This window comes from Phascolarctos cinereus, unplaced genomic scaffold, assembly GCF_003287225.1.
Source record: "Phascolarctos cinereus isolate Bilbo 61053 unplaced genomic scaffold, phaCin_HiC Scaffold_726;HRSCAF=1367, whole genome shotgun sequence".
In the NCBI taxonomy this organism is placed as follows: Eukaryota; Metazoa; Chordata; class Mammalia; order Diprotodontia; family Phascolarctidae; genus Phascolarctos; species Phascolarctos cinereus.
This window is the reverse complement of record NW_027556098.1, coordinates 358,012,515-358,040,351: the sequence shown is the minus strand read 5'-3', so window position 1 is coordinate 358,040,351 and position 27,837 is coordinate 358,012,515. Positions and strand designations below refer to the sequence as shown.

The 27,837-nt window shown below is 43.9% G+C and overlaps 1 protein-coding gene across 1 annotated transcript; it reads left to right on the top strand.

Annotated features, from left to right (window-relative positions):
- CSF3R (colony stimulating factor 3 receptor) lies at nt 1–24,403 on the top strand. Its single transcript, XM_020983643.2, is given in 17 exon segments — nt 1–326; nt 9,397–9,475; nt 14,468–14,767; nt 15,506–15,577; nt 15,580–15,628; nt 16,134–16,327; nt 17,208–17,380; nt 17,755–17,932; nt 18,041–18,126; nt 18,949–19,162; nt 19,610–19,804; nt 20,471–20,572; nt 21,117–21,263; nt 21,781–21,921; nt 22,343–22,439; nt 23,046–23,127; nt 23,394–24,403. Coding segments are annotated over 17 exon segments (2,709 nt in total). The 5' UTR covers nt 1–239; the 3' UTR covers nt 23,907–24,403.
- The last annotated feature ends 3,434 nt before the right edge of the window (nt 24,404–27,837 follow it).

Here is a 27,837-nt window from a genome sequence, read left to right as displayed (position 1 = left end):
CTGCCTAGCTTCTCAGAGGCTCCTTCCTGGGGGGAAGGGGCTCCTTTCCCAGGGAGGGAGGCTGAAGCAGGTGTTGCAATCCCCCAGCCCGGGGAAGGCCTGTAAGAAGGTCAGAGAGACTAACGACAGCCCTGGGTTAGGAGGGAGGGGCACTGGGGGAGGAAAGTGGAAGAACAGTCTGTGCCAAAGTAGTTTTCAGGAACTGAGCAAGAAAGGGGATGATGTGAGGCCTCTGGTGAATGCCTGAGACAGGCCAGCCACCCAGTCCAGCCAGCTCGATCTCTGAGAATCTACTGAAGTGGAGGTCAAATCATTCCAGGAATGAGGTGAGTCCTAAGGGCTCCAGTCCCAACCCCGCTACACCTCCCCAAGACTAGCTCCCCATTCCATCTCAGCTGAGCCCTGACAACAGGAGGCCCCTTGGTTTAGACCTGGGCCAGGAAGTTGAGCCCCTGGAAACCTTACTAAGGCCAAGCTCCTTAGGAACAGGAGTGGTGAGATGTGGAATCCAGACATGATACTCTCTCTAAACACGTAACAGTTATCGGCATCTCCACTTGATCAGAGGAGAAGGGGTATCTGAATGTCTCCCTGCCACATGTATGAGAAGGGCCCTTTCCTCACAGGGCATGTATGACCGTAAGGAGGTGGAATATATGCCTTTTAAAATGAATCTACTTCTGCCTGTATGATTTGTAACTAAGTGGTATAGTCTCTAGAGTATAGGTAGAGTCAGAAAGATCTGACTTGGAATCTTACTTCAGACACTAACTGTGTGACCCTGAATGAGCTGCTTAATTTCTGTCTAACCCAGAACGATCCCTGCAATGGAGATAATAATAATACCTACCTCACAGGATTGTTGTAAGAATCAAATGACATGATATATATAAATTGTATGTATGTAAATACATGTAAATTGATTTGGGAACCTTAAGTTGCTCGGTAAATATTAGTTATTAGAGATCATCTTATCCAAATGCTTTGTTGTACAGATGAGGAAACTGAGGTTCAAAGTAGCTAAGGTGGGATTCTAATGCATATCCTCTAACACCAAATCAAATATTTCTTACTAACACCTCAGTCTGAAGTCTAAGGCAAACAGCAAACTGAGTAGGAAAAGATGAAAAACACAAAGATTTATGATTAGTGGTTTGGGAGCACTGAGGACCAATGCAAAGAGCTCTGAAATCAAAATAAGGGAACCTGGACTCAAATCTTTGGTCTGGTATTACTAAAAATAATAATTAGTATGGTTAAGATACGAAAAGTGCTTTACAAATATTATCTCACTTTATCCTCATTTACCTGGGAGGTAAATATTATTATTATCCTTATTTTACAGATGAGAAAACTATAGCAGACAGATTAATTGACTTACCCAGAGGTCACACAGATAGTATGGATCTGAGATAGAATTTGAACTCAAGTCTTCCTGACTCTAGAAGTCCAGCATTCTATCCACTGTGCCATCTAGCTGTCTCTAACTCACTCTATTACCTTAAGCAAGTCCCCTCTCTTTCCTGGGCCTCACTTTGCCCATCTGTAAAATGGTAACCATTGGCTAGGGGAAGAGGAGATGAAAACAAATCAGCACATTACTAGCTCCCTAGATGTTTTTCTGAGTCCGGTGAGGCTGGTCCTTAAACAACAAATATTCAGGCTCTAAGTTGCCTGCACAGAACCACAATTCAGTCAAAGTTGGCGAGGCAGGCAGTGGTGAATGGAAAGAGAGAAGATGCCCCCACTTAGAAATGATGTGGGATTAGACTAAGTGGTTTCAACCCAACTCATCATTGATTAAGCCTAACTCTCTGCCATGTGCCATGTGCACTGGGTGCTGGAGGAGAAAGGGATTAAGGGACAGTTCTCTAAGGTCTTTCCAGTTCTGATGTGGGAGAATGGGGAGGAGGAAGGAAAGACAAAGGGAAAGTAGGAGTCAGAAGGGGAATGTAAGGAGAATCAAGGGAAGAGAGAAAGGAAAAAATGGGAAGGAGACTTCTTAGGGAGAGGAGAGAGAGAAAATTGACAGTAGGTTGAACAATGAGCAGAGAAGAAGAGAAAAAATGAAAAAGAAGCTGGGAAATAAATTTTTAAAAAGAAATAGCTGATATCGATCAGCATGTAAGCAGGGGCTCTTACTCATTCTTTGTAACCCCCAATATCTGGCACAGAGAAAACTTGTTGATTGATCAGTATTTCTATGTAGACCCTTAAGACCTGCAAATCTCTTTGATCCTTACAACAACCTGGTGCCATTACTATTCCCATTTGACAGATAAGGAAACTGAGGTTCTTGGAGGCTAGGATCACATACACTAAGTATTTGAGGCAGGAATTGAACCCAAGCCTACTTGGGCTCTACTTCTAAGGAAACTGAAGGGAAAATACGATGCAATACAAGGAAGGAAGGGACGGCATTGATCCATCCAAGTTTCTGGATTCTTCTTTGTATATGAGGACCAGCTGCAGCTGGGCTGAAGGAAAGAGTCAAAGGATAGGAAAATAAGAGGCTTCTCCCCCTTCCAGTGGTTTCCCTGGAGGGAAGCAATTCTAAAGAGTAAAATGAGAGGGAGTGAGGACTCCAGACACATAATGACTGGGTAAGAAAGATAGCCACCTATTTGCTATGATCCTTTGTTAAATGATGCTACTCTGAAGTTCTTAAAGAACCTTTGAGAGGCCCCATTGCTTAGTGAATAGAACACTTTCCTTAGTGTAAAAAAGATCAGGGTTCAAGTCTTCCCTCTGACCCATACCAGCCACTGACGATAAACAAGTTGTTTAACCTCTCACTGCTTCAGGCATCTTTCCAAGTCTGTAAGTTATGGAAGAGTAGTTGATAGATATCAGTGGAGGGAGCTTCCACCTAGAGAGTTCCCCACATGAAAGAAATTACAAGATCAGACCAAAAAAAAAAAAGGACCCTTAAAATTTGGTAATACAATGCAGTGGTTATTGTCGACTTAGATCAATCAGCCTTGGATTCTGACCTCCCCTCTGACATTTACTAACTGGGGGACTATGACCAAGTCACCTAATATCTCTGCAGGTCAGTTTATGCATCTGCCAAAATGGGGTTTGCCCTACCTAATTCACAGGGCTGTGCTGAGGAAAGCACTTTGTAATCTTTAAAGGCTAGACAAATGTGGGTCGCTGTATTTCCCCAACTGCCTCCACCTCCATCCTCTTCTGGCAGAGTTCAGTCTCTTACTGCCAATCAGTGTTCACATATTGGTTGAGGGATATTGTCCACTTAGGCTTTGCCTTTGTTGGGATGAGTGGTCACTCAAGAATCATCTGAAGGAAAGGAAGATGCTTAGTCTGAAGAAGAAAAGATTTAGGAGGGACAAGATCCTTTAGCAGCACCAATGGCAGATAGCTTCAAAAGGGGAAGTATAGATTCCCAACAAAGAAATGCCTCCTTACAATTAGAGATGTCAAACATATCCAGCTGCATTAGAAAGGATTAGTAATGGGAGGGATCTTAGGGCTCATCTAGTCCAATCCCCTCATTTGACAGATGAGGAAACTGAGACCCAAAGAGGTAATTTCTTTCCCAAGGTGCCACAGGTACTAAGTGGCAGTGCCAGGATTTCATTTCACTGTAGCTCAACAAATATTTCTCAAGCTCATGCTATGTGCCTATACTGTTCCAGGCACTGAGGATACTAAGGCAAAAACAAAATCATCCGTGACTTACAATCTAATAACGGGATGCTGACACATATAATTACAGTAGAATATAAATTCCTTGAAGGCAGAGACTGTTCACAGTGCCTGGAACAGAGAAGGAGGTGAATAAATGTTAATTTAATTGAATATATGCAAATACATAACTTTTAAAAATGACAAATGCTTATGAGAAATCAGACATTGAGGGAGAAGAGATTTGGGGGTGGAAGGATCCCTTCTACCGGACAAGCTGTCACAGAAGAATTGCTTATGTTATATCTTAGAAGCAGAAATTAAGAACTGAAATGGATAAAAGAGGACAGACAATAGTCCAACCATCTCATTAAATATGTGAAGAAACTAACACCCAGAAACCCAGAGAGATTAGAGGGTTATAGCTGAAAGTGACCTGAGAGGCTGTCTACTCTAACGGCCCACCCCCATTCCACCCTTGAGGAAACTGAGGGACACAGAGATAAAGGAACTTGCCAAAAGTCATATGCATAGTAATTGGCAGAAGTGGGATTCAAATTCATTTCCTCCAGATCTGGTGCCTAAGAAGGAAAAGATGGAGATATGAGGAGGGGAGATAGGAAACAAAAGTCAATCCAGGTAGGTGAGTCCACATAAGTAAAGGTATGAAAATAAATGAAGTTAGATTTGGGACCAGAAAGTCTTCCACCTTGAACATTGAGTAAATAGGGAAATAGTGTGAAGTAAGGACAGAAAGAGAGTTGGATGAAGATCATCAGACTAAAGAATTTGCATTTTCTCCTATTAGCAATGGAGAGCCACTAGGGTTTTTTAAACAAGTTAATGACGTTATCAGACTTTTACATTGGCAAGATTAATCTCATAGTATGTAAGGGATGGATTGGGCAGAGACAGTAGGCAAGAAGAGCAGTTAAGAGTCTTCTTCCAGGAAAGAAGTGGGGACAGGCTGATCAAGGGTGCTAGCAGTGGGAATGGAGAGGAAGAGATGGATTTCAGAAACATTGTCAGTCAATGACCTACCATGTGCCAGGCACTGGGATAAGTACTGGGAATACCAAAAAAAAAAAAAAGGTGAAAAATAATCCCTGAACTCAAAGAACTCACAATCTTGGGGAGAGGCAATGTATAAATATGTACAAATAAGCTATATAGAGGACAAATAGAGATGAATGGAGAGAAAGCACTAGAATTAAGAGGAATTGATAAAAGTTTCCCCTAGGAGGTGGGATTTTAACTGGAACTTGATGGAAGCCAGGGAATCCAAGAGATGGAGAAGAGGTGGGGAGAGCATTCAAGCAAAAGGAAAGCCAGTGAAAATTCCCAGAGTTGGAAGACGAAGTGTCCTGTTTGAGAAATAGCAAGAAGGTCAGTGTCCCTGGACTGAAGAATATAATGGTGGGATGTCAGGTGTAAGAAGACTGAAAATGTGACAGGGGGATTAGGTTATGAAGAGCTTTGAACATCAGAGCATTTTAGTTTAATATTGGAGGTGACTGGAAGCCACTGGAGTCTATTGAGTAAGGGGTATGACATAGTTGGACCTGAACTTTAGGAAAATCCCTCTAGCAGCTGAGTGGAGGATGGCCCAAAGTGGGGAGAGACTTGGGGCAGGGAGACCTACCAACAAGCTATTGGAAAAGTACAGGCTTGAGGGTAATGACAACATTAGGGGAGAGACAGGGGTATATTCCAGAGATGTTACAAAGGTGAAATTTGAAAATACTTGGCAAGAGACTGGATGTGGGTGAGAGATAGCAAGGAGTGAAGATAACACTTAGGTTTCAAACCTGGGGGACTGGGAGGATGGCGGTACCCTTCACAGTAATAGGGGAGTTTGGAAAGTGGAACAAAGTGGGAAAGATAATAAATTCATCTTTGGAAATACTGAGATTAAGATGTCTATATAATGGCCAGTTCAAAATGTCCAATAAGCAGTGAGAGATGCTAAACTGGAAGGCAGCAGAGAAGTCAGAGATAAGTAGATTTGAGGACTATCAGCATAAAGATGATAACTGAATCCATGAGAGCTGATGAGATCACCAAGTGAAACTGAAGAAAAGAAAAGGGATCAGGACAGTACCCAGCAGGATGTCCACAGTTAGCAGGCATGACTTGCACAAGAATCAAGCAAAGGAGATTGAGAAAGAGTAATCTGATGAGTAAGAGGAGAGCTAGAGAGAGTAGAGTCCAGAAAACCAGAGAAAAGAGAGTATCAATCAGACTGCCAAGGAGAAGAGGGAGAATGATTATGTCAAAGACTGCAAAGGAGTCAAGGCTAAGAAAAGGCCATTGGATTTGGCAATTAAAAGATCATTTGGTATCTCTGTAGAGAGTAGTTTCAATTGAATAATGAAGTCCAAAACCCAACTGTAGAGAGTTAAGACGGGAGAGAGAGGAAAAGAAGTGGAGGAACCTATTATAGATGGCTTTCTCAAGGCCATTTATTTAGCCACAAAAGGCAAGTAAAATATGGAACAATTTAGTCAGTGGGGATGGATGGATCAGGTGAGGTGTTTTTGAGAGCTGGGGAGACAAATTGGTAGGCAGCCAGTAGACAAGGAGAGATTGAAGATAAGTGGAAGGGGGTGATAGGGCAACCTACTGGAGCAGAGAGGATGGAATGAGGTCACTTGTGCACAAAAAAGCGTTGGCCTTGGCAAGAAGAAGGGCCACCTCATCATGTGAGACAAGGGTAAAGAAATAGTGGGCAAAAGGCATCTGGGAGACATAAGATAAGGAGTAGGGGAGAAAAGGAACTTCTCAGTGAATGCCTCAATTGTTTCAGTAAAATATGAGATGAGCTTCTTAACTGAGAGGATGGGAAGGGGAAGCCATGGGTGGTTTGTGGAGGAGGGATGAAAAGGTTTAGAAGAGCCATAGAGGTGAATGAGGTAGTAATTTAATTAGGGAGCTATAAAAGGATTGTCTTGCAGCAGTGAGGGCCCACCTGAGGTTGTTTAACATAAATTTGAGGTGGACTCAGTCAGGACAATTTGATTTTCTCTGATTTCATTCAACAACAGATGCATGTGATCAGATGCAACAGATGGTGGAAGAGATCCAAGGTCAAGGTTTGGCATGGCAAAATCAGTGATATGATAACAGGCAAAGAATTCAACAGAAGAGGACAGGGTAGAGTTGAACTGGTTCACTAAGGGTCAAGATCAAGGGTCAAGGGAAAGGAAGAGACTATGGCTAGTGAAGGGGTGATAGCCTGGGAGAGAACTGAGGGGTTAAAGGATTAGAGGTCATGGTGTGGATGAAAAGAAGGTTTTAGTATTAGAAAGCAGAAGAAAAGATAGACTACTAATAGACTGTGATCAGATAAGGGAATTTCAAAGTTCATGAACATGGAAGTGGTATATTTGTGAGTGAGGGCAGGATCAAAGGTATGAGCATCTCTGTATGTAACTATGGTGGGATGGAGAAGGAGGTCATGGGAAATGAGTAAGTTGAGGAACTGATATGTTGGGGTCTCTAGAGAGCATCAATATGTATGCTGAAGTCTCCTAATATAAGGGCAGGAGTTGAGAAGGAAAGAAAAATTATACAGGTAGATTTGGCAATTTGGGGGATGTAGCAGATGAGGAAGAAGGAAGAGAAAGAAATGACTCCAAAGTCATAAGCTTGAGGAAATGAGAGAATGGTGTCACCAACTGAAATTGGGAAATTGGGGAAAGATGTAGATTTAGGACAAAAACAACAGAGTTAGTCTGGGATATGCTGAGTATGAGGTGCCTATAGGACACTCAGGTAGAAAAGTGCAGGTAGCATAGTGAGAATATGACTGAATGTGGAATCAGAGAGACCTGAGTTTAAATCCTACTTCAAATACTAGTTTTGTAACCTTGGGAAAGTCACTTAACCTGTTGGCTTTATCAGTTTCCTCATCTTTGAAAATGGAGTAATAATAATAACTACCTCACAGGGTTAGGGTTGTTACGAAAATCGAACAAGATGATATATGTAAAGTGTTTTTCAAACCTTAATATACCCAGTAAATGGTTATTTAGTATTACTATTATTATTATTATTATTATTATTATCATCATCATCATCATCATCATTATCATAACTGCAACTTGGATAGGGGGATTAGGCCTGTATATGTAGTATATAGAGATTTGGAAATCATGAGACGATCAATGAACCCATGGGAACAGATGAGACAACCAAGGGAGGAAGTGTTGAGAGAGGGGAAGGCTGAGGACAAAGCGTTGGGAGATAACCTCAGGCTGCAAGAGGAGAAACATGGAGCAACCAAGGAGGTCTAGAAGGAGTAGTCAGATGAAACCAAAGAGTTGTTCAAACCTGGAGAAAGGTCATGGAGTATGAAGAAGAAGGAGGAGGAGGAGGAGGAGGAGAAAGAACATTAGCTTTAGAGATAAGGAGGTCCACTGGTGGCCCCAAAGACAGTCATTTCAGTAGAGTGGTGAAGACAGAATCCACACTGCTTGAGGCTGAGGTGTAGCAGTGGCAGCAATAAATGTAGAAGGCTCTCAGTTTCACCAGGAATTGAAATAAGAGAGATTGGGCCTTGATAGAGTCTTGATAAGGTCCAACAACAGTAACAACAAAGCTAGGCACTCTGGAAACAAAATAAAAGGGGAATAGACCTGCCCTTAAGCAACTGACTGGAGAGGAGGGAGGGGAAGAGATTCCAATGCACCAAAAAAATAAATGTCAAACAACTTGAGGGAGAAACCAACAACAAAAGGAGGATAGCCCTGTTTTCCTTCTCTACTTTGCTATACTTCCTTTTCTTCCTCCTCTTCCTCCTGCTTTTCCCTCTCCCTTGCTTTTCTTCATGTTCATATGATCACAGGATTCAGAGCTGGAAGAGACCTTAAGAGATCATCTGGTCCAACCCTCTCATTTTACTGAGAAGCAAACAGAGGCCTGAGGTACCAAGCTTAGGGACAGCTCCGTGCCCTGGGGCTGGGATACTCTGCTCTGATACATTCTCCATCATAAAGGGTAGAAATTAAGGGCTGTGGGGCAGCTAGATAGCACAGTGGATAGAGCATTGGCCTTGAAGTCAGAAGAACCTGAGTTCAAATCTAGCCTCAGACTAGCACTACCTGTGTGACTCTGTTTGCCTTAAAAAAAAGAAAGAAAAGAAATTAGGTGCTGTTGCAACCTGTGCCTCTGCCTAATCCAGGTCCAGCGTTTGGAAAGGGACAGGATAAAAGACAATGGAGTTCCCTGGAAAGAGTTATGAAGGTAGAAAACCTCAGTTCACATTCTGCTTATGTCATTTATTAACAAAAATATTCATAATAATAGCTAGCATTTTATTAGAGCTTTGAGATTTTGCAAAGTGCTTCACCAATACCTCATTTTATCCTCCCAATGACCCTGGTAGGCAGGTGCTGTTATTATCCCCATTTTACAGATGAGGAAATTGAGGTAGGTGAAAATTAGGTAAATTGTCCAAGATCCCACAATTAGTGCCTGAGGGTTTACTAACAAATATGACCTTGAACAAGTGTTTTAACCTTCTGAGTCTCAGTTCCTCATCTGCCAAACAAGGGGGATGGAGTAGATGGCCTCTGAAGACCTTTCCAGCTTTGGATCTAAATCTGTGGTCCTGTAACACCAGAGATGGCACAAGTCTAGCAAGCTCTTCTTCACCCCCAAGGCTCTGTCTCAAGTCTTCTCTAAGATGTAATTGTGTATGAAGTTGAACACCTGTTTCTCACCGTGGGGTCTGGGGACTTATTTCAGGTGAACACCAATAATGCAGCCATGTGGCCTGGGGCCTGGAACCTGCTGGGAACCATTCTGCTCTTCCAGTTCTGTAAAGGCAAGTAGTTTGGGGATCTGGTGGAGGGGGGACAGTATCATGACTGCTGTCCATGAGCTAGGATGGGAACTTACTGTGTTATTTCCCTAAGCAGAAAGTCAGCAAACTCCTCAAAGATCTTAGCAGCACAGACAAGCCTGAGATGAAAAGAGAGCCTCCTTTTCAGTAACAAGTATTTATTAAACAGCTACTATGTGCCAGGTACAAAGCAAGGAAAAAGACAGCCCCTGATGTCAAGGAACTTACAATCTAATGAAAAGAGACAACATGCAAACAATTATTGTGAGAGAAATATCTCCTCCCTGAGTTTGTGTGGTAAGCAATTGCTGCTAAAATGTATTTACCACAATACAGAAATGATAGGACTAAAAACCTAGGTTTTATTATTATATTCAAGCATAGGTTCAAATCTCAGAGAATATCTGGACAATCATTAGAATTCTTATATTATATCTTCTTTTAGATTCTTATTTTAGAATCTTCTTTTAGAATTCTTATATTACATCTCTTATATTACATCAGAATGTACAGAAATGGTTCTTTTACATATTGCAATCTTGTACTTTCCTCTTAGGCCACAGAAGTTAGAAAAAAGATAGATCCATAATTCCATGCTCCCTTTAATGTCATAAAAGTTAAACAAACTTAGTTAAACAGAATCACAATCTCATACATTCCCTAAGGAAACAAACTTCATCAAACAAACTCTATAGGTAAACTCACAACTAGGCTAATTGAGGAAGAAGATTTACATGTCACCAAGGAATCAGGGACAGTAGACATTCTTCCTTCATATCTAAGGAATGTTTAAGGCTTTAAGTAAATTTTCACTTACCATGGGACAGATTTTGGTCAGGTGAGGTTAATATTAATTGAAGACAGGCCTTTAGTTAACCAAAAGTTGTAGGAGGGAAAAAAGGAAATCAAAAATTCCCATTACACAACTATGTCAAAATAAGATATGTAGAGGATAAATTGGACATAATCTCAGAGGGAAGGCACTAATATTAAGGAGGACTGGGAAAGGCTTCTTGCAGAAGGTGGGATTTTAGCTGAGATTTGAAGGAGGCCATGGAAGTCAAGAGGCAGAAAAAATGTGATAACAGCTAGACTTCAAGTCAAAAGACCAAGCTTCAAATCTTTCCTCTGCCACTTACAAGCTATATGACCATGGGCAAGACACCCTCTCTGTGCCTTATTTTCCTCATCTATATAATAGGGAACCATTAACCAACAAACATTATTAACTTGTAGAATGCTAGGAACCTATAGTACTTACCTTACAGAGCTATTGTGAGGCTGAAATGTCATGAAGTACTTTGTATATTCTTATTATTAGGATCTGGGATTTTGCCCTGGAAGAACATTTGGGGATCATCTCATCTATCCCTGTCATTCTACGGATGGGGAGACTGGGGCCCAGACAGGTAAAGGACTTCCCTATTGTCTCATGAAGTCCTTGCCAATAAGCCAGCACAGGATATAGATACAGTAAAAAAAACTAGAGTTTATTCAGAGTATGGCATATTCTACCAATAGATGAGGGACATATGTGTATGTGTGTGCAATAATAGATGGATGACATTAATATAGTCTCCCCTTCAAAGCTATATAAGGTAGAGAGAAAAAGGTATTCACTACAGCAAAAGAGGACGGTTATCACTTTTTACAAAGGAAGGAAGATGTCCCTGTTAGCACAGCCATTTCCACTAGTTCACAGGGAACAATACTCCTTTATCAGATAGGATAAAGAATAAAACAACTTTTTGGAATTATGGAAGTCCTCTGAGTTCTTTTTTGCAATAACAAAGCAATTAGAAGAAGAAGGTAGATAGTGAAGAAGATAGCTTTAGGCTGTCCCTGCAATATGTGCTGAGACATCACATAGCAAGAAGTAATAGAATTAGTTGTGTCAACTCTTAACAGACTACTCTCAGCTCCCAAAATTCCTCTTTCAACAATTCCCTCTTTTTTCCTAGATAAAATTTTATCTCTGGGCCATCTAAAGATTCATAGTATAGCAAGTAAGTTATTTGTGCAGACCACAACAAATGTGAGAAGGAATAAAAAAGAAATCTTGAACAAAGCGTCTTAACAAGATTGGAGATTCACGTGAATTTCCAAATTTCAGGCCTACTCTATATAGCTTCTAAAGCTATTATTTTAAAAGTAATAACTATTTGTCAAAATTATCTGTACTCAGAAATGGGGAACTGAATCTCAAGAGCAGGGCCCAAGATTCTCCTGGTCACAGACTGAGACATAATTGACAACAATTTTACAAAGAACCAGAAAATAAAGGACCTGAATTTAAACTTCCAGCTTTGTATTGAATCTGACACTTAGACATCTTCCCAAAAAGGCCAAGGCACTTGTAAGAAATAATAGAAAATAAACATAATTCCATAATCAGGAAGACACAAAGGATTGAGCTGCATCTTAATGCTCATTTCAACAACAGACGTCTTGTTTCTTTAGCTTAGATTTAGCTGTCTGCCTCATGAAGTTGTCTGCTTCTGGGAAACATTTTTCCCTTGGAAATTCTGTGTCAAATTTGTATGTCAAAAAGGTCTTTTCTAGACCACTGTCCAAAAATTGTCTGACTTGGTGCACTAGAACTCAGAGATATGTACCCTTAAATCAACATCTTGGTGTCTTCAACATGAGTGTCTGCTGTTTACAGTACCTAGAATGTGCGTTTCACTTTTTTCTGCAGATTTGCATTTGTTCTAGTAGGTTGATTTTCTAAGTTCCAAGCCACTTGTAGAGATTTCCTAGGCTGCTTAAAACTGTTAGTGATAAGACTTAGTACAATGTAGTAGGGTCTTACAACGTCTGATTACATTAGTCTTCTAGTAATCAGTTCATGGGGTAAAAGCCATTGGAAATCTTATGGAGTGAACCTTATGAGCACCAGTGCTCTGGGAAGAAAATCAAATTGAACTACCTGTAACTCATCTGAGAGTTTGAAGACTTCACATACCATTTTTTTCTTTCTATCTTTCCCTAAACCTTATACATTGCACAGATAATGCTGTCTATAAGCTAGAGGAAGAGTCTTACAAAAGTCTCCTTGAGGAATTGACGTTGAAAAACATAAGTCTTTCTGTTTCTTGATTTTATCACAGAGACCTCAAACAGAAAAAAAATCATGACTTAAGAGTTTCTTTACAACTAATTAATATATAAAGACTCAATCCAACTTGAGACCTTGTAAACAATTCCTAAAATATATCCAAACCCATGTATTTGTATGGCTAGGTATCCGTGAATATTTAAATAAACCTGAAGGTATTTCCCTATTACCTCCAAGATAAAATCTAAAATACATCATTTAGGACCATCATCTTTACTTGGACTCTTCCATTGCTTTTCTCTGCCACAACAGCAGAAGTTCTTAGACTATTAATACAATTACAGTTATCATAAGTCCTTTAAATGTATATATATTTTTTACCCAAGGGAAAACATGCAGAAGCCAATCACATATCTCCTGGAACAAATGGAAACAGTTTAATCTTGCTGCATTTCTCAAATAAAGTTTACTAATCCATTAAAATAAATGTTTTTACATCTTTATCACATCACACCTTTGTCATATTCCCCTTTGATAATATACGTTATCCTCATATCATTCAGAAAAGAAGTGATATTGTGTGGGAATACTCTTATACATATAAACTATTCATCCAATAAGCAAGAAGATGGCAAGTCAAAGAACTCATTTTCTATAGTCACCATTTCCATAGTCACAGGAAGTTGAGACAACTCTTTATAGATCATATCATAATCATACCACTGCTTGGAAGGGACAAAAAAATAGTGTTAATATTATCCTAGTAATGGCTAGAATTTTAATCATGCTAAAGTATTTTACTCACAATAGTCCTTCAAGGTAGATTATTTTCCTCATTTAACAGATAAAGAAACTGAGGTTTAATTGGTTAAGTAACTTGTACAGTTAGTAAACATCGCAGCTGGCATTCAAACTCAGGTCTCTGATATCCCAGGTCTCTTTCTACTCCACCATGATGTCTCCTTTTTTTTATTTTTTAACATCTTTATTTAAAGTTTTGAGTTCCAAATTCTCTCTCTCCCTCCCTTCACTCCTCCCCAAGACAGTGAGCACCCAGATACAGGTTATACATGTGTCATTATTTAAAACATTTTCATAGTAATCATTTTGTACAAGAAGACTCAAGTAAAAGAAAAAAATGAGAGAAGGTGAAAAATAGCATGCTTTTCTCTGTATTCAAACAACATCAGTTCTTTCTCTGGAGACGGATAGTATGTTTCATCATTAGTCCTTCAGAATTGTCTTGGATCATTGCATTGCTGAGAATAGCTGTTATGCATAATTCTTTATTGAACAATATTGCTGTCACTGTATACAATATTTTCCTGGTTCTGTTCAGTTCATTATACATTGGTTCATGTAAGTCTTTCCAGGTTTCTCTGAAATCATCTTGCTTCTCATTTCTTATAGTGCAATAATATTCCATTATAAGCATATGCCACAGCTTGTTCAGCCATTCCCCAACTGATGGACATCCCTTCAATTTCTTAGCCATCACAAAAAGAGCTGCTATAAATATTTTTGTACAAATATGTCCCTTTCCCTTTTTTTGAATGTCTTTGGGATATAGACCTAGTAGTGGTATTACAGGATCAAAGGGTGTAGAGTTTTATAGATGATGCATACTTCTAGTGGAGGATAGGATCAGAGAATCATACATCTAGAGCCAGAAAAAGGCCTAATGGTCATCTAGTCCCGTCCCCTCATTTTACAGGAGAGGAAACTGAAGCCCAGAGAGGTTCAGTAACTTGACCAAGGTCACATCATTAATAATTTTCAGAGTCAGGATTAGAATACAGGTCCTCTGAACCCCAATGTAGTATTCTTTCTACAATTCCACATTTCCTGGTTAGCCTTCCCTGACAAAAGATACAGCACCCTCATCACTCTGTCAATGACCTGTCCTTTTCCCACAGGCCTTCAAGACTGTGTGGACATCCGTCTGTCGGCTTCTGTCATCCACTTGGGTGCTCCCATCTCAGCTTCTTGTACCATCAACCCTAACTGCAGTAGCCTGACTGCAATAGCCACGAAAATCATGTGGAAGTTGGACTGGGAGAAGCTGCCTGAGCACTGGCAGCATCAGAGGGAAGATGGAACTCTGGGGTCCAACATTACCCTTCCCCACCTCAACCACACCCACGCCATGCTCTCTTGTTGCCTGCTTTTGGCAGGGACTCCCCAGATCATAGGACAGGCAGAGCTGCAGGCTGGCTGTAAGTCCTTCCCATTCCACTGAGAAGCCTGCCCCATCACTCTCAGCTAGGATATGGGGAAGGGGATAAACGTAGGATCAGGGGCTTTCAGTACGGGGAGGAGTTGGTGGAGACATGGAATCTCTTCTCCAAGGTCTTGGAGGAGAAAGTCTTTCTGTCCCTTCTGGGTATATGTCTTTCCTATTGAGGATGGAAGAAGAACAAATTTCTTAATTAGTAATCAAAACATAAGGCAGAGGGGCTAGATTGGTAGGACTGGTTGTCAAGGACACCTGGGTCTACTTCCCACCAAAACTGGTACAGAGCCATGGACAAGACAATGTCTTAGGATCAAATAATTTAAGACCTGAAAAGCACCTTGGAGTGCATCTTTTGAATTCTCTCAAATTAACAGAAAACTGGAGAAACCACCAAAGAGGTTAAGAATTTCCCAAGGTCATACAGTAATAAGTGTCCAAGCTGGGATTCACTGGATGAATGTCTCCTGACTCTCCATTCAGTCCTCTCTATTGTAGGGCCTCAGTTTTCCTCAGCCCTCACCCTCTGGCCTTCATGAATCAAGGGCAGTCCTAAATGGAAAACGAGAGTCTGGATGGTGTGATCTCAGAAGTTTGAGAAATGGAGAAGAGGAGTGGTTAGGGGATCAGGATTGGGTCCCCTATTTATTTGCCCAATCTAAGAACTTTTCAACATCTCTGTCCTTCTCATACTCTTTTTTGCACCACTGCTTTACCCCAGACCCCCCTCAGCCACCTAGCAACTTCTCCTGCATCATGAACCTCACAGCCCAGGAACTCACCTGTCAGTGGAAGCTGGTCGCAGCACACACCTGCCCACCAAATTCACTCTGAAGAGCTACAAGTGAGTGCGACTGTGGGAGGAATATCAGCCTTGTGCTCCCAACCCTCAGACCCCTCAGACCCCTCATCCCCCTGATTGCAGGGTCATGTGGAAGGGCTACAGAGAAAATGGTATAAGAGATAACAGTGGAGCATAGGCCCTGGGGTGAGGACCAGCTCCCAAGGCCTTGTGGAGTCTGTGGCAAATCTGGCCACAGTCAAGAACTAGGGAAATGAAAACACTGTAGCTGGGGCCTTGGAAATATGGGTAAGGATTTTTTCTCTAAGTCTTCCCTCAGTGGATCCACTGAAAACATGTTTCATGGCCTAGGACACAGACAAATTTAGTGGAAGTGGTGGGGGAGGAGTAAAATGGGTGGGAGCTCAGTGAGGGTGATGGGGTCTCAGTGAAGTAGGTAAAGGCTCATTGAAGTGGATGAAGCCTAGATGAGAAGCCTACTGAAGGATAGAGTTTTTGGAGAGGGGGGTGTAGGCAACCAGCTCCAACATAAACTGCTCTTATTAAGCTCTACGAGCAAGGATAACTGCCAGTCTAGGAAAAAGCCCATTCAACACTGTGTCTCTGAAGATGGGAAGAACCAGTGCTCCATCCCCCGTAGCCAGCTTCCCTTGTACCAGAAGATAGACATCTGGGTGAAGGCAGAGAATATGCTGGGAGAGGCTGAGTCTCCACACTTGTGCATCTACCCCATGGATGTGGGTGAGTAATATAGTCAATAGGGAGGGACATCTAGCTGAGCTCAGAGACAGAAAAAGGACTATAAAGACACAGACAAAAACAGAGGAACAGAGATGCAGTCAGAAATAAAAAGGCCACCACAGGCGATGAATATTAACTGTTTATTAAACACCTACCTGGTGGTCCACACAGCAGGCTGATACAAAGTATTAGTGAGCCCTTGCACTCAAGGCACTGATTACTCTAGTAAGAGAATAAGACATAAGCATGGATACTGTCACCTACCATGTCATGAAAATTGCATTAGAGAGGTGCAAAGTTCTCTGTGAAGTCTGAGGAGCAATTGCTGTTAGGGTTTGGGGATCAAGGAAAGCTTCCTGGAGCAGATAGCATTTGAGCTGGTCTTTGTATAGAAAGTGAACCTGAAAAGTGAGAGAGGGAGGGCATTCCAGGCATAAGGAATGACAATGAGCAAAGACATGGATTCAGGAAAACACACAAGGTGCATACCAACTGGTTGTTTCTGAAGGGAAAAAAAGGAAGCAAGCAAGCATTTATCAAGTACCTACTATGTGCCAGGCTAAGCACTTTATAATTATTCTCCCATTTGATCCTCATAACAACCCTGAGAGGTAGGTGCTATCATTATCCCTATTTTAAAATTGAGGAAACTAAGGCAGACAGAGGTGAAGCGACTTCCCAGGGTCACACAGCTGCTGCATTTCTGAGGGCAGATTTGAAGTCAGATCTTCCTGCTATAGCCATCGTACCACCTAGAAGCCTTCTGGCAAGAATATAGAAACAGACAAATAAGCAGGAGACACAAATACAGGGTCACAAGAGAAGAGAAATGTGGAGAGGTCCCCTCAGAGTGGGGTAATAACTGACTTCTCTGTTACAGTAAAGCTAGAACCCCCAATACTTCAGGCTGCTGAGGCCAGGCTTGCCCCAGGCTCCTCCTTTCCCCAGCCTGGATGCCTCCAGCTTAAGTGGGAAAAGGCCAGGATGAGCAAGCATGTGGAGCAGATGTGTGAGCTTCAGTACCAGCGTCCTGGGGAGTTGTCCTGGGTCCTGGTAAGGCTCTCACCCCCACTTCATGGCAGGAGTTCACTCTGTGCTTGGGGGAGGGAAACTGCATCTCCTTCACTGAACCCTCAATGTCTTCATGAAATCTTTATCCTTCTCCCTGAGTCCCCTAACTAAGCTCTCATCCTCACTGAACACTCACCTTCCCTCATTCAAAGTTCTCATTCCTCCCACTCAGCATCCACCCCCTCCTTGATCCTTTGCCATTCTCCTCCTCCATTGAGCCTTCATCCTCACCATAATGCCTTATTTCTTTATATCCATATCCATCCTGGTTCTCTGAGCAGCCAGGATCCTCCTGTTTGGTCCTGCGTCCAGGGCTCAGGGTTTCCTTGATATGGTTTCTGACCACTTTCTTGCAGGTGTCACCTTTCTGGAATTCAGGTCCCCAACATGAGGGAAAGTATGACCTCTGTGGCCTCCTCTTTGCTACCCACTATGTCCTACAAATGCGGTGTGTCCGTTCGTCCTTGGGTGGCCAACTGGGTGGTCACTGGAGTGACTGGAGCCCCAGCCTGGAACTCACTACCAGGGAGAGACGTAAGTGACCAAAAGTGTTGATGGAAATAGGTAGTAGAGACTACCTGTGGTATTCTTTCACCTCCTCTCATTCTCCTTAGTCAGCCACGACTCTCTCCTATTTCCCAGGTCCCATGGTCAGACTGGATGTGTGGTGGAGACGACGAGTACGGAAACTGGACCCTACAATAATGGACATCCAACTTTTCTGGAAGGTAACACCCTTTCACAACCCTCCAAGGGTGATCCTCTCCAGTCCCTCCTCTAGGAAGCTTGGCCCCTTCCCAAGCTTAGAGAAGTGACACCAAGAAGCTGGGAATCTGTGAGAGACAGACAGGCCCTCAAGTCTACATAGGTTCTAGGTTGAATATTCTTGTCCCTCTTTTTAGATAATGCCAGTCACTCAATAAGCATTTATTAAGTGATGACGACATACACAGTATATAAAGACTTCTGGGGCTAGGAAAAATCTTAGAGATTATACAGTCCAACTCTATCACTTCACAGAGAAGAAAATCCAGAGAATGGCAGAAGGAACTTTTCATGGTTGCCCACTGGGCTAGGGGAAAAAATAGTAGGGTCACAACTCCTGGCTGTAGTGAGGAAACTGAGAATCAAGCTAGTAAAAGTCCTTAAGCCAAGATCGGATGATCACTTGTCTGTTACGTAGTAGAAAGGATTCCTGGTCAGATATAAGTTGGACTATGTTGCCTCTGAGATCCCTTCAAATTCTGAAATGTTGATCTCTTCTGAGCCTCCCAATAACTGTGAGAGGTGGTTTTTGACAGGCATTATTATCCCCATTTTACAGATGAAGAAACTGAGGCTCAGAGAAATTTGGTGATTCACCCAGGCTCATATAGCTAATGTCTAAAGCAGAATTTGAACCCAAGACTCTCCTGACTCCTAGTACAAAACCCTTTTTACCGCCTCACATTACCTCTAGGTTTGGATTAAATGCCCTCTGAGGTCCCTTCCAATTGTCCTATTCTGTGATTCCTTAAAGAGACCAAATCCCCTTGTGTATGTCTATACAGCCAATGCCCACAGAGGAAAACAGTGACAGGATCCAAGGTTATCTGGTCTCCCCGAGTCCTCCAAGACAAGGTGGGGAGTCCCCACCCCTCTGCAATACCACGCAGCTGAGCTGTGCCTTCCCGCTGCCAGCGAGGGTCCAGGAGGTCATCCTCACAGCCTACAACACAGCCGGAGAATCTCCCCCAACCACCGTCATCTTCTCAGAGTGCCAAGGTAAGAATGAGACTTCTCCTGCCTTATCAGAAGAGGCAGCAGATGCACTGTTTGATCTTCAGGCCCACAGCACCCCTCTCCTCCGGGTCCATCCTATTCTCTCCTCCTCGGAGATGAGGAGGGAGATGAAGAGGCAGCAGATGCACTGTTTGATCTTCAGGCCCGCAGTGCCCCCCTCCTCCGGGTCCATCTTATTCTCTCCTCCTCGGAGATGAGGAGGGAGATGAAGAGAGTCTGCAAGCCTCTCTAGGTAGAGTGCGGTTTTAGGCTGGAGCATCTTGAGGCCCTACTAGAGCCACATCTGGGTGAAGCTGAAAGTCCGGAATCAATTATTTGTTACTCCGGACCCCACTGCATTCATTGAGGGGGAGTTTTGGGGCTAGGAAGGATGCCATGCCCTTCCTTTACTTCCACAAGACAGGTTCTATACCATATCCACATCTGCAGGTGCCTCTCTGTCCAGCATCCACACCTCTGCCCCAGATGCTCACAGCCTCTGGGTAGGATGGGAACACCCCCGTGGCCAGCCCCTCCCCCGAGCCTATGTGATAGAGTGGTGCCTAGCTCCAGCCCAAGAAGGTGACTGCAATGGCAACTGGAAGATGGAGTCCAATGGGAGCAGCACTGGGACCCTGCTGGATGGTGAGGGCTCAGAGCCTACAGAGGAACTACAGCTCTTGTACTGAAGGTGGATCCCTTACAGGGTCGTCTTGTCCCATGGGCTTGGCTGCCCTCCCATTTCATCACCCCCATCCATTCTCCTGCTGGAATTCCGGGCAAAGCAGCTCTTGTCCCAGCCTGGATAAGCAGGGTCTCTTAGGTGATAGACTTTGAATAAGGAAGATCTGAGTTCGAATCCAGTCCCAGATACTTACTAGTTGTGTGACCCTGGGCAAGCCACTTAACCACTCTCAGCCTCAGTTTCCTTATCTGTAAAATGGGCACAAAATAGCACCTCCCAGGGTTATTACAAACATAAAATAAGTCAATATTTGTAAAGCACTTTGCAATCCTTCAAGCACCATATAAATGCTAGCTATCATCATGGTTGCTGTTCTTTTCCTCGGGGGAAGAAGAATCTCTAGATTTTCTCACACTACTTATTGTTTCCCCATCCCCATATTCAGAGATAGGAAGTTCTTCCTGATACATTTCCTCTGCCCCTCCTACTATAGCTGTATCCCAACAGTCCAGCTACCATCATTCACGTGCTTCTCTCTTAGCCAGCGTCAATGGTTGCAGAAAGAAAGTACAGTGGGTGGCCCCTCCCCTTCCCAGGACTTAGCCCCTGCTCTTCTTTCTTTGCAGAGAACATTATGCCCTTCCAGCTGTACAAGATCACTGTGTCCCCCCTGTACCATGGCACCAGAGGGCGCCCCCAGCACGTATATGCTTACTCCCAAGAAAAGGGTTTGCTATCAACTTACTCTCATTCCCAAACTCCTATCCCCCCTCCCCCAGCTTCCTCATGCCCTGGTCACATCCATCCCATAACCCATCCGTAGCCATTAGCCCAGAGAACACAAGCATGAGAGCCCGATAAGGCAACTTCCCCTTTGATTTCAAGCATTAGGCTTGTAAAAATCAGGCAGAAGACTTGGAAGAAATTCCATAGGTGGTTGAGGGCCATCAGTTCTAAAATGAGCTTCCCTTCTCTCCCCTTGGTGTCTCCCTGTTCAGGGGAAGGGGAAATGGAGGGACTAGAAGAAACCAGAAAGAAGGCTGAAGCAAGGGACAGCAGTACTCAGAGACAAGATCACACTGGCCTCAGGAATTCTCCCTCTGGCTTAATCTATGCCCCACCTCCAACACATATCTGTGGCAACCAGCTGCAAACACCTGGGAACTGGAATCCAGCCCCCTATCTGTTCTTCCCCCATCCCAGGGGATAGACCTAAAGGCAGGTGTTCAAAATACATCCAGGCTCCATGGATACCCCCTTCTCAATCCACAGCCCCATCCCATGCCCCTAAGCTGAAGCTGAAACATATCGGAAGGACCTGGGCAGAGCTGGAATGGGAGCCTGGGGCCCCAGAGCTGGGGAAAAGCCCCATCACCCAATACACTGTCTTCTGGACCAACACTCAGGATGAAGGATTCTGTGAGTACTACCCCCTGTCCCTCTCTGATCCCTACCCCCAAGGCAGCTAGGGTCCAAGGAATTTGGCCCACTATTCTTTCAGGAAGATCCCTGACATCCCCACCACAAGCCTCATGTCTCCCATACCCAATACACTATTCTTTGAACCATTTCCAGATCAAGGAATTTTGCCTGTCCCCCTCTGACTCAATCTCCCATTGCTGCTTCCTTCACTCAGAACCTTGGACAAGGGCCCCAGAACACATACCTGGTATTTTCAGGCTATCCCTTTCCAGGGCCTTCCCATATCCCCCACCCATGTCCTTTTCAACCACTTTTGGACCAATGTCCAAAACCAGAGATTCTGGAAGGACTATTCCCTGCCCCCAAGGGATATGCTTTTTCAGACACCAGGATCAGAGCCCAGAGTCCCAGAACTCAGAAGCCAGAGGTGGAAAAACCAGAGCCCCCATGGTCCTAACCCCAGGCTGATTGCCTCTCTCTCTCTCTCTCATTCTCTTTCACTACCATTTCACAGCCATCATCCTAAATGCCTCCTCTCGAAGCTGCATCCTCCGTGGCCTAGCACCCACCAGCATGTACCGTGTCCATCTCATGGCTTCCAATCAAGCTGGAAGTATTAACAGCACAGACCTCACAGTGATGACCATAGCCCTGGGTAAAAACAGCCTCCACGGGGGTGGCCAGAGCCCACCAGCCAACAACCAACCAACCTACAAGTACCTACTATGTGCCAAGCACCATTCTAGGTGCAGGGGATACAAGTCACAAAGGGAATGATCACTATGTGCAAGGAGTTCACATTCCAATGGCATAGACTCACTACTACTAGGACCAAACCCCTGTCCTAATTACCTGGGGAATATCCAGAGGAAAGACACATCCTATCCTAAGGGGAATTCCAGTCTGAAGTGGGGAAATATGGCCCTGCCTTCAGGAAACCCTAGTCTGAGAGGGAAAGTCATGGTACCAAATGGCACATCAGGAAGTGTCCATTCTGGGAATTTAGAAATGTTTCTGTGCTCGAGGATCTGATCTTCCTTCCTTTGGTGCTTCCTCCCCTAACCCCTCCCCCACAGAGGAGAAAGATATCAACGTACTCTTGATCCTGATCGGCCTCTTCTCTGTGATGCTTTTCTGTGTTATAATGCTGATCTTCCTCCATAAGAACCACAAGTGAGTGAGAGCCTGGGGCTGGTGGGACAGGGATGGGAATGGGATGCTGAGAGGGGAGGACAGAGCTCACCAGCCTCAGGGTCTGCCATTATCAGCCTTGCCTCCTTCCATCCATTCAGGCCCTCCAACTGGGCAGTCCTTCCTCACATCTAACTGAAATTTCTCCTAAGCCTATCTCCTCCCCTGTGAATCATGGAATCCAGGATGTAGGAACCTTAGAGAGGAGACTTTGGAGATCACTGGTTCTCTCTCATTTTACAGATGAGGCCCAGCAATTTGCCTGGCTTCAGATCCAAGGCTTCTCTCCAATATACTGGATTGAGGAAAGACACTGAAGGCCAAGCTTCATCCTATACAGTCTATAATGGGCCTATCAGGGTCTTAGCAAACAGGACTCAATTGCCCTGTCTTCTCTTCCCCAAGACCAGGGATTCAAGCTTCCCTTGACCTTGAAGCAAAGCTACGTCTTTTGGAGGACAAAGGGAGTCCCTCATCAAATATAACTCACAGGAACCCAGGGTCAGTTAGGAGAAGGGAATCCTTGACACCAGAGCAGGGCATCCCCAATGCCTGCCCCAATCAAGGTGCTCACTTAAACTTTTCCAGGATGAAGAATCAATTCTGGCCAAATGTCCCAGACCCAGCCCACAGCAGCCTGGGCCAATGGACCCCCACAATCCTTCCTGGGGTAAGACATAGGCTGGAGGGACGGATTAGGGTGGGACAACAGGACTGGGAGCCTAAGAGGGAAAATAGGTGAGGGGGAAAGATGGATACACTGATTCCTACTTCCCTACTGTATCTCCCAGTCCTCCCTATGTGCCTTCCCCTCTCCCAAAGGGAGTAGTCTCCTCCCAACTAACACTGGGCAACCAAAACCCACCTTTGGCCGCATGGAGGAGCCATTATCTGGGTATCCCCCTCCAATCACTTTGATGCTCCCATCCTTCCCAGGAGACCATTCATCTGTCAAGCCTAAGGGACCCTGCCATGCCCCCTGTCTCCAAGATCATAGTCCTGAAAGAGGAGGAGAAGAAACCACCACCACAGACAATGGAGACATATGAAGAGGCTAAGAACCTCCCCCACTTGGTCCAGGCTTACATTCTCCAGGGGGACCCATTCCTGCCAGAACCCCATCCCAGCTCCAATGGCTCCATCCAGTATGGGAAAGTGATGGGAAACCAAGGGTACCAGAGCCAGCACAGAGCCCCTTCTGGGCTCTACCTGCGCACAGATTCCACACAGCCCCTCCTGGTTGATCTAACCCCAAGTCCCAAACCATATGAGAACATGTGGTTCCAAAGAAGTCCCCCTGGATCTAAGGTTCCCAGCTTTCAAGGCTTCCCAGAAGAGGACAGTGATGACTCTGCCTTCCTTCCCCACTGCCCACAAGGACCACTCCCTGATTTTCCCCTTCTGCAAGGTCTGAGGATTGAAGGAGCTGAAGGACTGGGCAGCATTTAGAATCCCTTATAAACTCTCACTTCAACCTCCTTCCATGCTGTGGGATGTCCTCCCATACCTGGACCTGGGGTCAGGGTCTCCATGGGAGGAAGAATCCCAGAGTTTCCCATTGTTCTCAGAAGTAGGCAAGAGACTGGTTGCCCTAATGGGAAAGACAGTTCAAGACCTCTCCAGCTGAGTTATGATGAGGGTCTTTTATGCACAGTATGGGAAACCAGAGAGGAATCACTAAAAGAGCCTGGAACCTACCCATCCTCAAAAGAACTGCCCTCTCCTCCAGCCCCCTCTTGTCCTTGCCCAGAAAGATGTTCCCTGCCTCAGGGTAGCATGGCCCTGGCTGCCCCACCTGCATCAAGTCTGTTCTGTGGGCCCATATCCTGACAAGAAAGGACTATGAATATTTCCTAAAGTCAAAGACTCCTACCCTTGTCCCTTTTTGTACCTGCCATGTGACTTCCAAATGGACAATATTTTAAACTGATTCTTTCAGACTCTAAGGTGTGTCTGGGCTCTCTGTCCTTGCTGTCATCCACATGAGTGAAGGGGAAAGGGGGAAGTAGGGGAGGGCAAGGGAGAATAGGCATTATCAGTTACAAGCCTCATCTGAGACATTGTATGACATGGTGCTAGGGAAAGACTAGTGAAGACAGAAGAACCATGGAATCTTAGAGTAGGAAAGGATCCCAGATATTTTCTAGTCCAATAACCCCCCAATGCCTATTTCATAAAAGAGAAAACTGAACCCTAAAGAGACCCACATAGCTAGTGGCAGAACAGGGACCAGAACTCAAGGCTCAGACACATACACCATGCTGTCATGGATGGTATCTGGAGGCAACATTTTGTTCAGGCATTGTCCCAGCTCAGAATGGGGTTAAGTGGGGAAGAGGTTAGTTCACAGGCTCATACAGACTCGCAAAGAGCATATGAGGGCCAAGCACAGGTTATCTAGATAGCAGTTACCTCTGGACCCTGTCATCAGGAAAAGCCTCTGTGGGCACTCTCCTCTCAGCCACAATGGGATTAATTATGAATTAATGCCAGAAGGATCAGACGCAGAATATGGGACTTGGAAAAAAATCATTTCCCATGACTTCAGTGATTACCTCTGTCCAACTGATTCTTCAGTCACCAGCTCCAGCCCCAGTCTCTTTTCTGATTTCCAAACTCAGGATATAATAGTAGAATAAAGAGCACTAGATTTACAGTCAGGAGATATGCATTTTGTTAGTCATTAAATAAATGCCTACTACAGGCACTGTGATAAGTGCTGGGGGCCCAAAAAAAAAAAAAAGGCAAAAGAAAGTCCTTGCCCTCAAAGAACTTACAATATAATGAAATCTAATAACCCAGGGTGGGTCATTGAACTTCACCATCTGTAAAATGAGGCAGTTGTATTAGGGGATCTCTAAGGCCCTTCCAGCTCTGGATTTATGATCCCATTATCTCTACCTGTGAATACAATCCATCCGTATGCTGGATCTGTCCACTCAGCTCCCCACTCAAATTCAGCAGGTCCAGAACTGAAGCCATCTTGTGCTTCCACCTATATCTGCCTTTCCTCTAAACTGTTCTACTTCTATTGCTGCCCCCCAAGTCTCCACCCCCTATGTTTGAAACCCTGATGTCTTCTTTGAGTCTTCCCTGTACATCACATCCAGTTAGCTGCCAAGTCCTACTAAGTCTGCCTCCACAACATCTTTTCCATTTGTCCCCATCCTCCACATTCCCATTGCTCAGGCCCCCAACAACCTAGAATATTGTAATAGCTTCTCAATTCACCTCTCTACCTTCAGTCTAGGGGCAGCAAGGTGGATAGAGTGCCATGCCTGGATTCAGGAAGACTCATCTCCCTAAATTCAAATCCAGCCTCAGAAACTTAACTAGCAGTGTGACCCTGGGCAAGTCACTTAATCTTGTCTGCCTCAGCTCCTCATCTGAAAAATGGGCTGGAGAAGGAAATGGCACACCAACATCTTTGCCAAGAAAACCCCAAATCAAGTCACAAAGAGTCAGACACAACTGAAACAAGTGAACAATAACAACAGTCTATTCCTTCTGCAATCTATTTTTCTACTTAGTTGACTAAATAATCTTCCTAAGGTACAGGTCAGACCCCATCACTACCCTACTACAAAACCTCCATTGGCTCTCTATTGCCTCTAGGATAAAAATTCAAAACTCCTTAATCAGACATTCAAGGCCCTTCACAATCTGACACCAATTTGCCTTTCCAAGATTATTTTACTTTAATCTACACTTCAGGCCAACTGGAATACTCTGAAAATATTCTGAAGAATGTTTGTGGATCTTGGCCTATCCTCTCCTGATTCTATGCATTCAGAGTCCATTCCCTGTTCCTAGAATGCATTCCTTCCTCATCCCTACCTATCAATCTTTCTCTTCCTTCAAGACTCAACTAAGATACCATCTCCTCCACGAAGTCTCCTCAAATCTTCCCAAATTAAAGTTTTCCAGATTTTCTTAGACACCATGGGAAAGCTAAGATGGCAGGGTGATAGGAAAGAGTATAGTGAGCTCTTCTCCATAAACCTTTCCTAACATATCTAAAAAAGATTGAATCTTGAAGTGGAAATACACTATAAGCCACAGTGAGTCCTTTGTCCAGCCCAATTTGTCATAGAGAGAACAGACAGGGAGGTCTTTGGACACTGGAAATGGGTACAGCCAGGAGCACACTTCCTGGAGCATTCTATGTAAGTAGCTGTGCACAAGGGAAGGAGAAGATCTCAGACCCATGCAGGAAACCCCCAGACTCACACCAGGGCACCACCAGACACCCACAAGGGCACTGCAATGGGGACATGTGCCAACTGGCCACTATCCAGTCCCAGGTCACAAATCCAGCATGGAATAAGAAGGAGACCCATATAGGCAGGGCAATGGCTTTCCCCAGTAAGGAGGCTCTGGGTAATATACAGAGAAAGGAGCAAGTTCAGAAGCCAGCATCAGCCGACAAAATGGCTCATACTTTGGGTGCAAAGCAAGGTCTCACTTCAGCCTAGCCTGCAGAGAAATAATCAGAACAAAACCTGACCAAAGGGGAGCCTACAATTCTGCTATTCTGAGCCAACAGAGCTTTCCACTTGGCCTGTCAGGGTAGAATCCTGCAGCATTTACTCTTGCTTAGAACCAAACCCAGGTCAGGAACTCACAGAGCTCAGACCGGCAGTCAACAATCAGACTTTGCGCTGAGATTCTCGAATAACACAAACCCCTAAAAAGTAGCAACAGAACCAGCCCAGATCTTCCTTCCCGAAATGCCACAGAATCCAGCCCTAACATCAAGAATGAAGTCAGAAAGTTGTCTGGAAGAATGAACAAACAAACAAAAAAAAAACCTCACCATAATGAGAATGGTGATAATGAGCTATTATGGTGGCAGGGACACTCAGTACACAAACATAAAAGAAGAGAATGACTCCAAAACATCTACAAGCATTGCCTCAGAGGAAAACACAGCTTGGACACAAACTCAACTAGAATTTCTGGGAAAGATGAAGCAAGGATCTAAAAAATCATCCTTAGCTCTACTGCCTCAATGAACACAGGTCCAACATTTAGGTCTTGCTTCAGGAGAAATTCCCTGTCACAGTTATTGAAATCATATCCCCAAGTATCCTGTTTTCATGCCTAAGTGCTCTAGTTCATTATAACATCAACAAAATAAAAGGCAATTGGGAATCTGGATTTTTTTTCAAGAGAGAAGGAAGGTAACAGCACTGGAATTTTTTTGAAGTTTAATACATCAGTTAAGACAGTTGTTTTATTTAGGAATTAGGCAGAGACTGTAAGTCTGTGACTTGATTCTAAGCTGTGATTTGGGTAGGCAGTGATTTAGGACAAGTAGCTGGGAAGAGCAACAAAGCCAAGAAGCTAGGAAGCAACACTGGAGAGAATGAATTTGGGA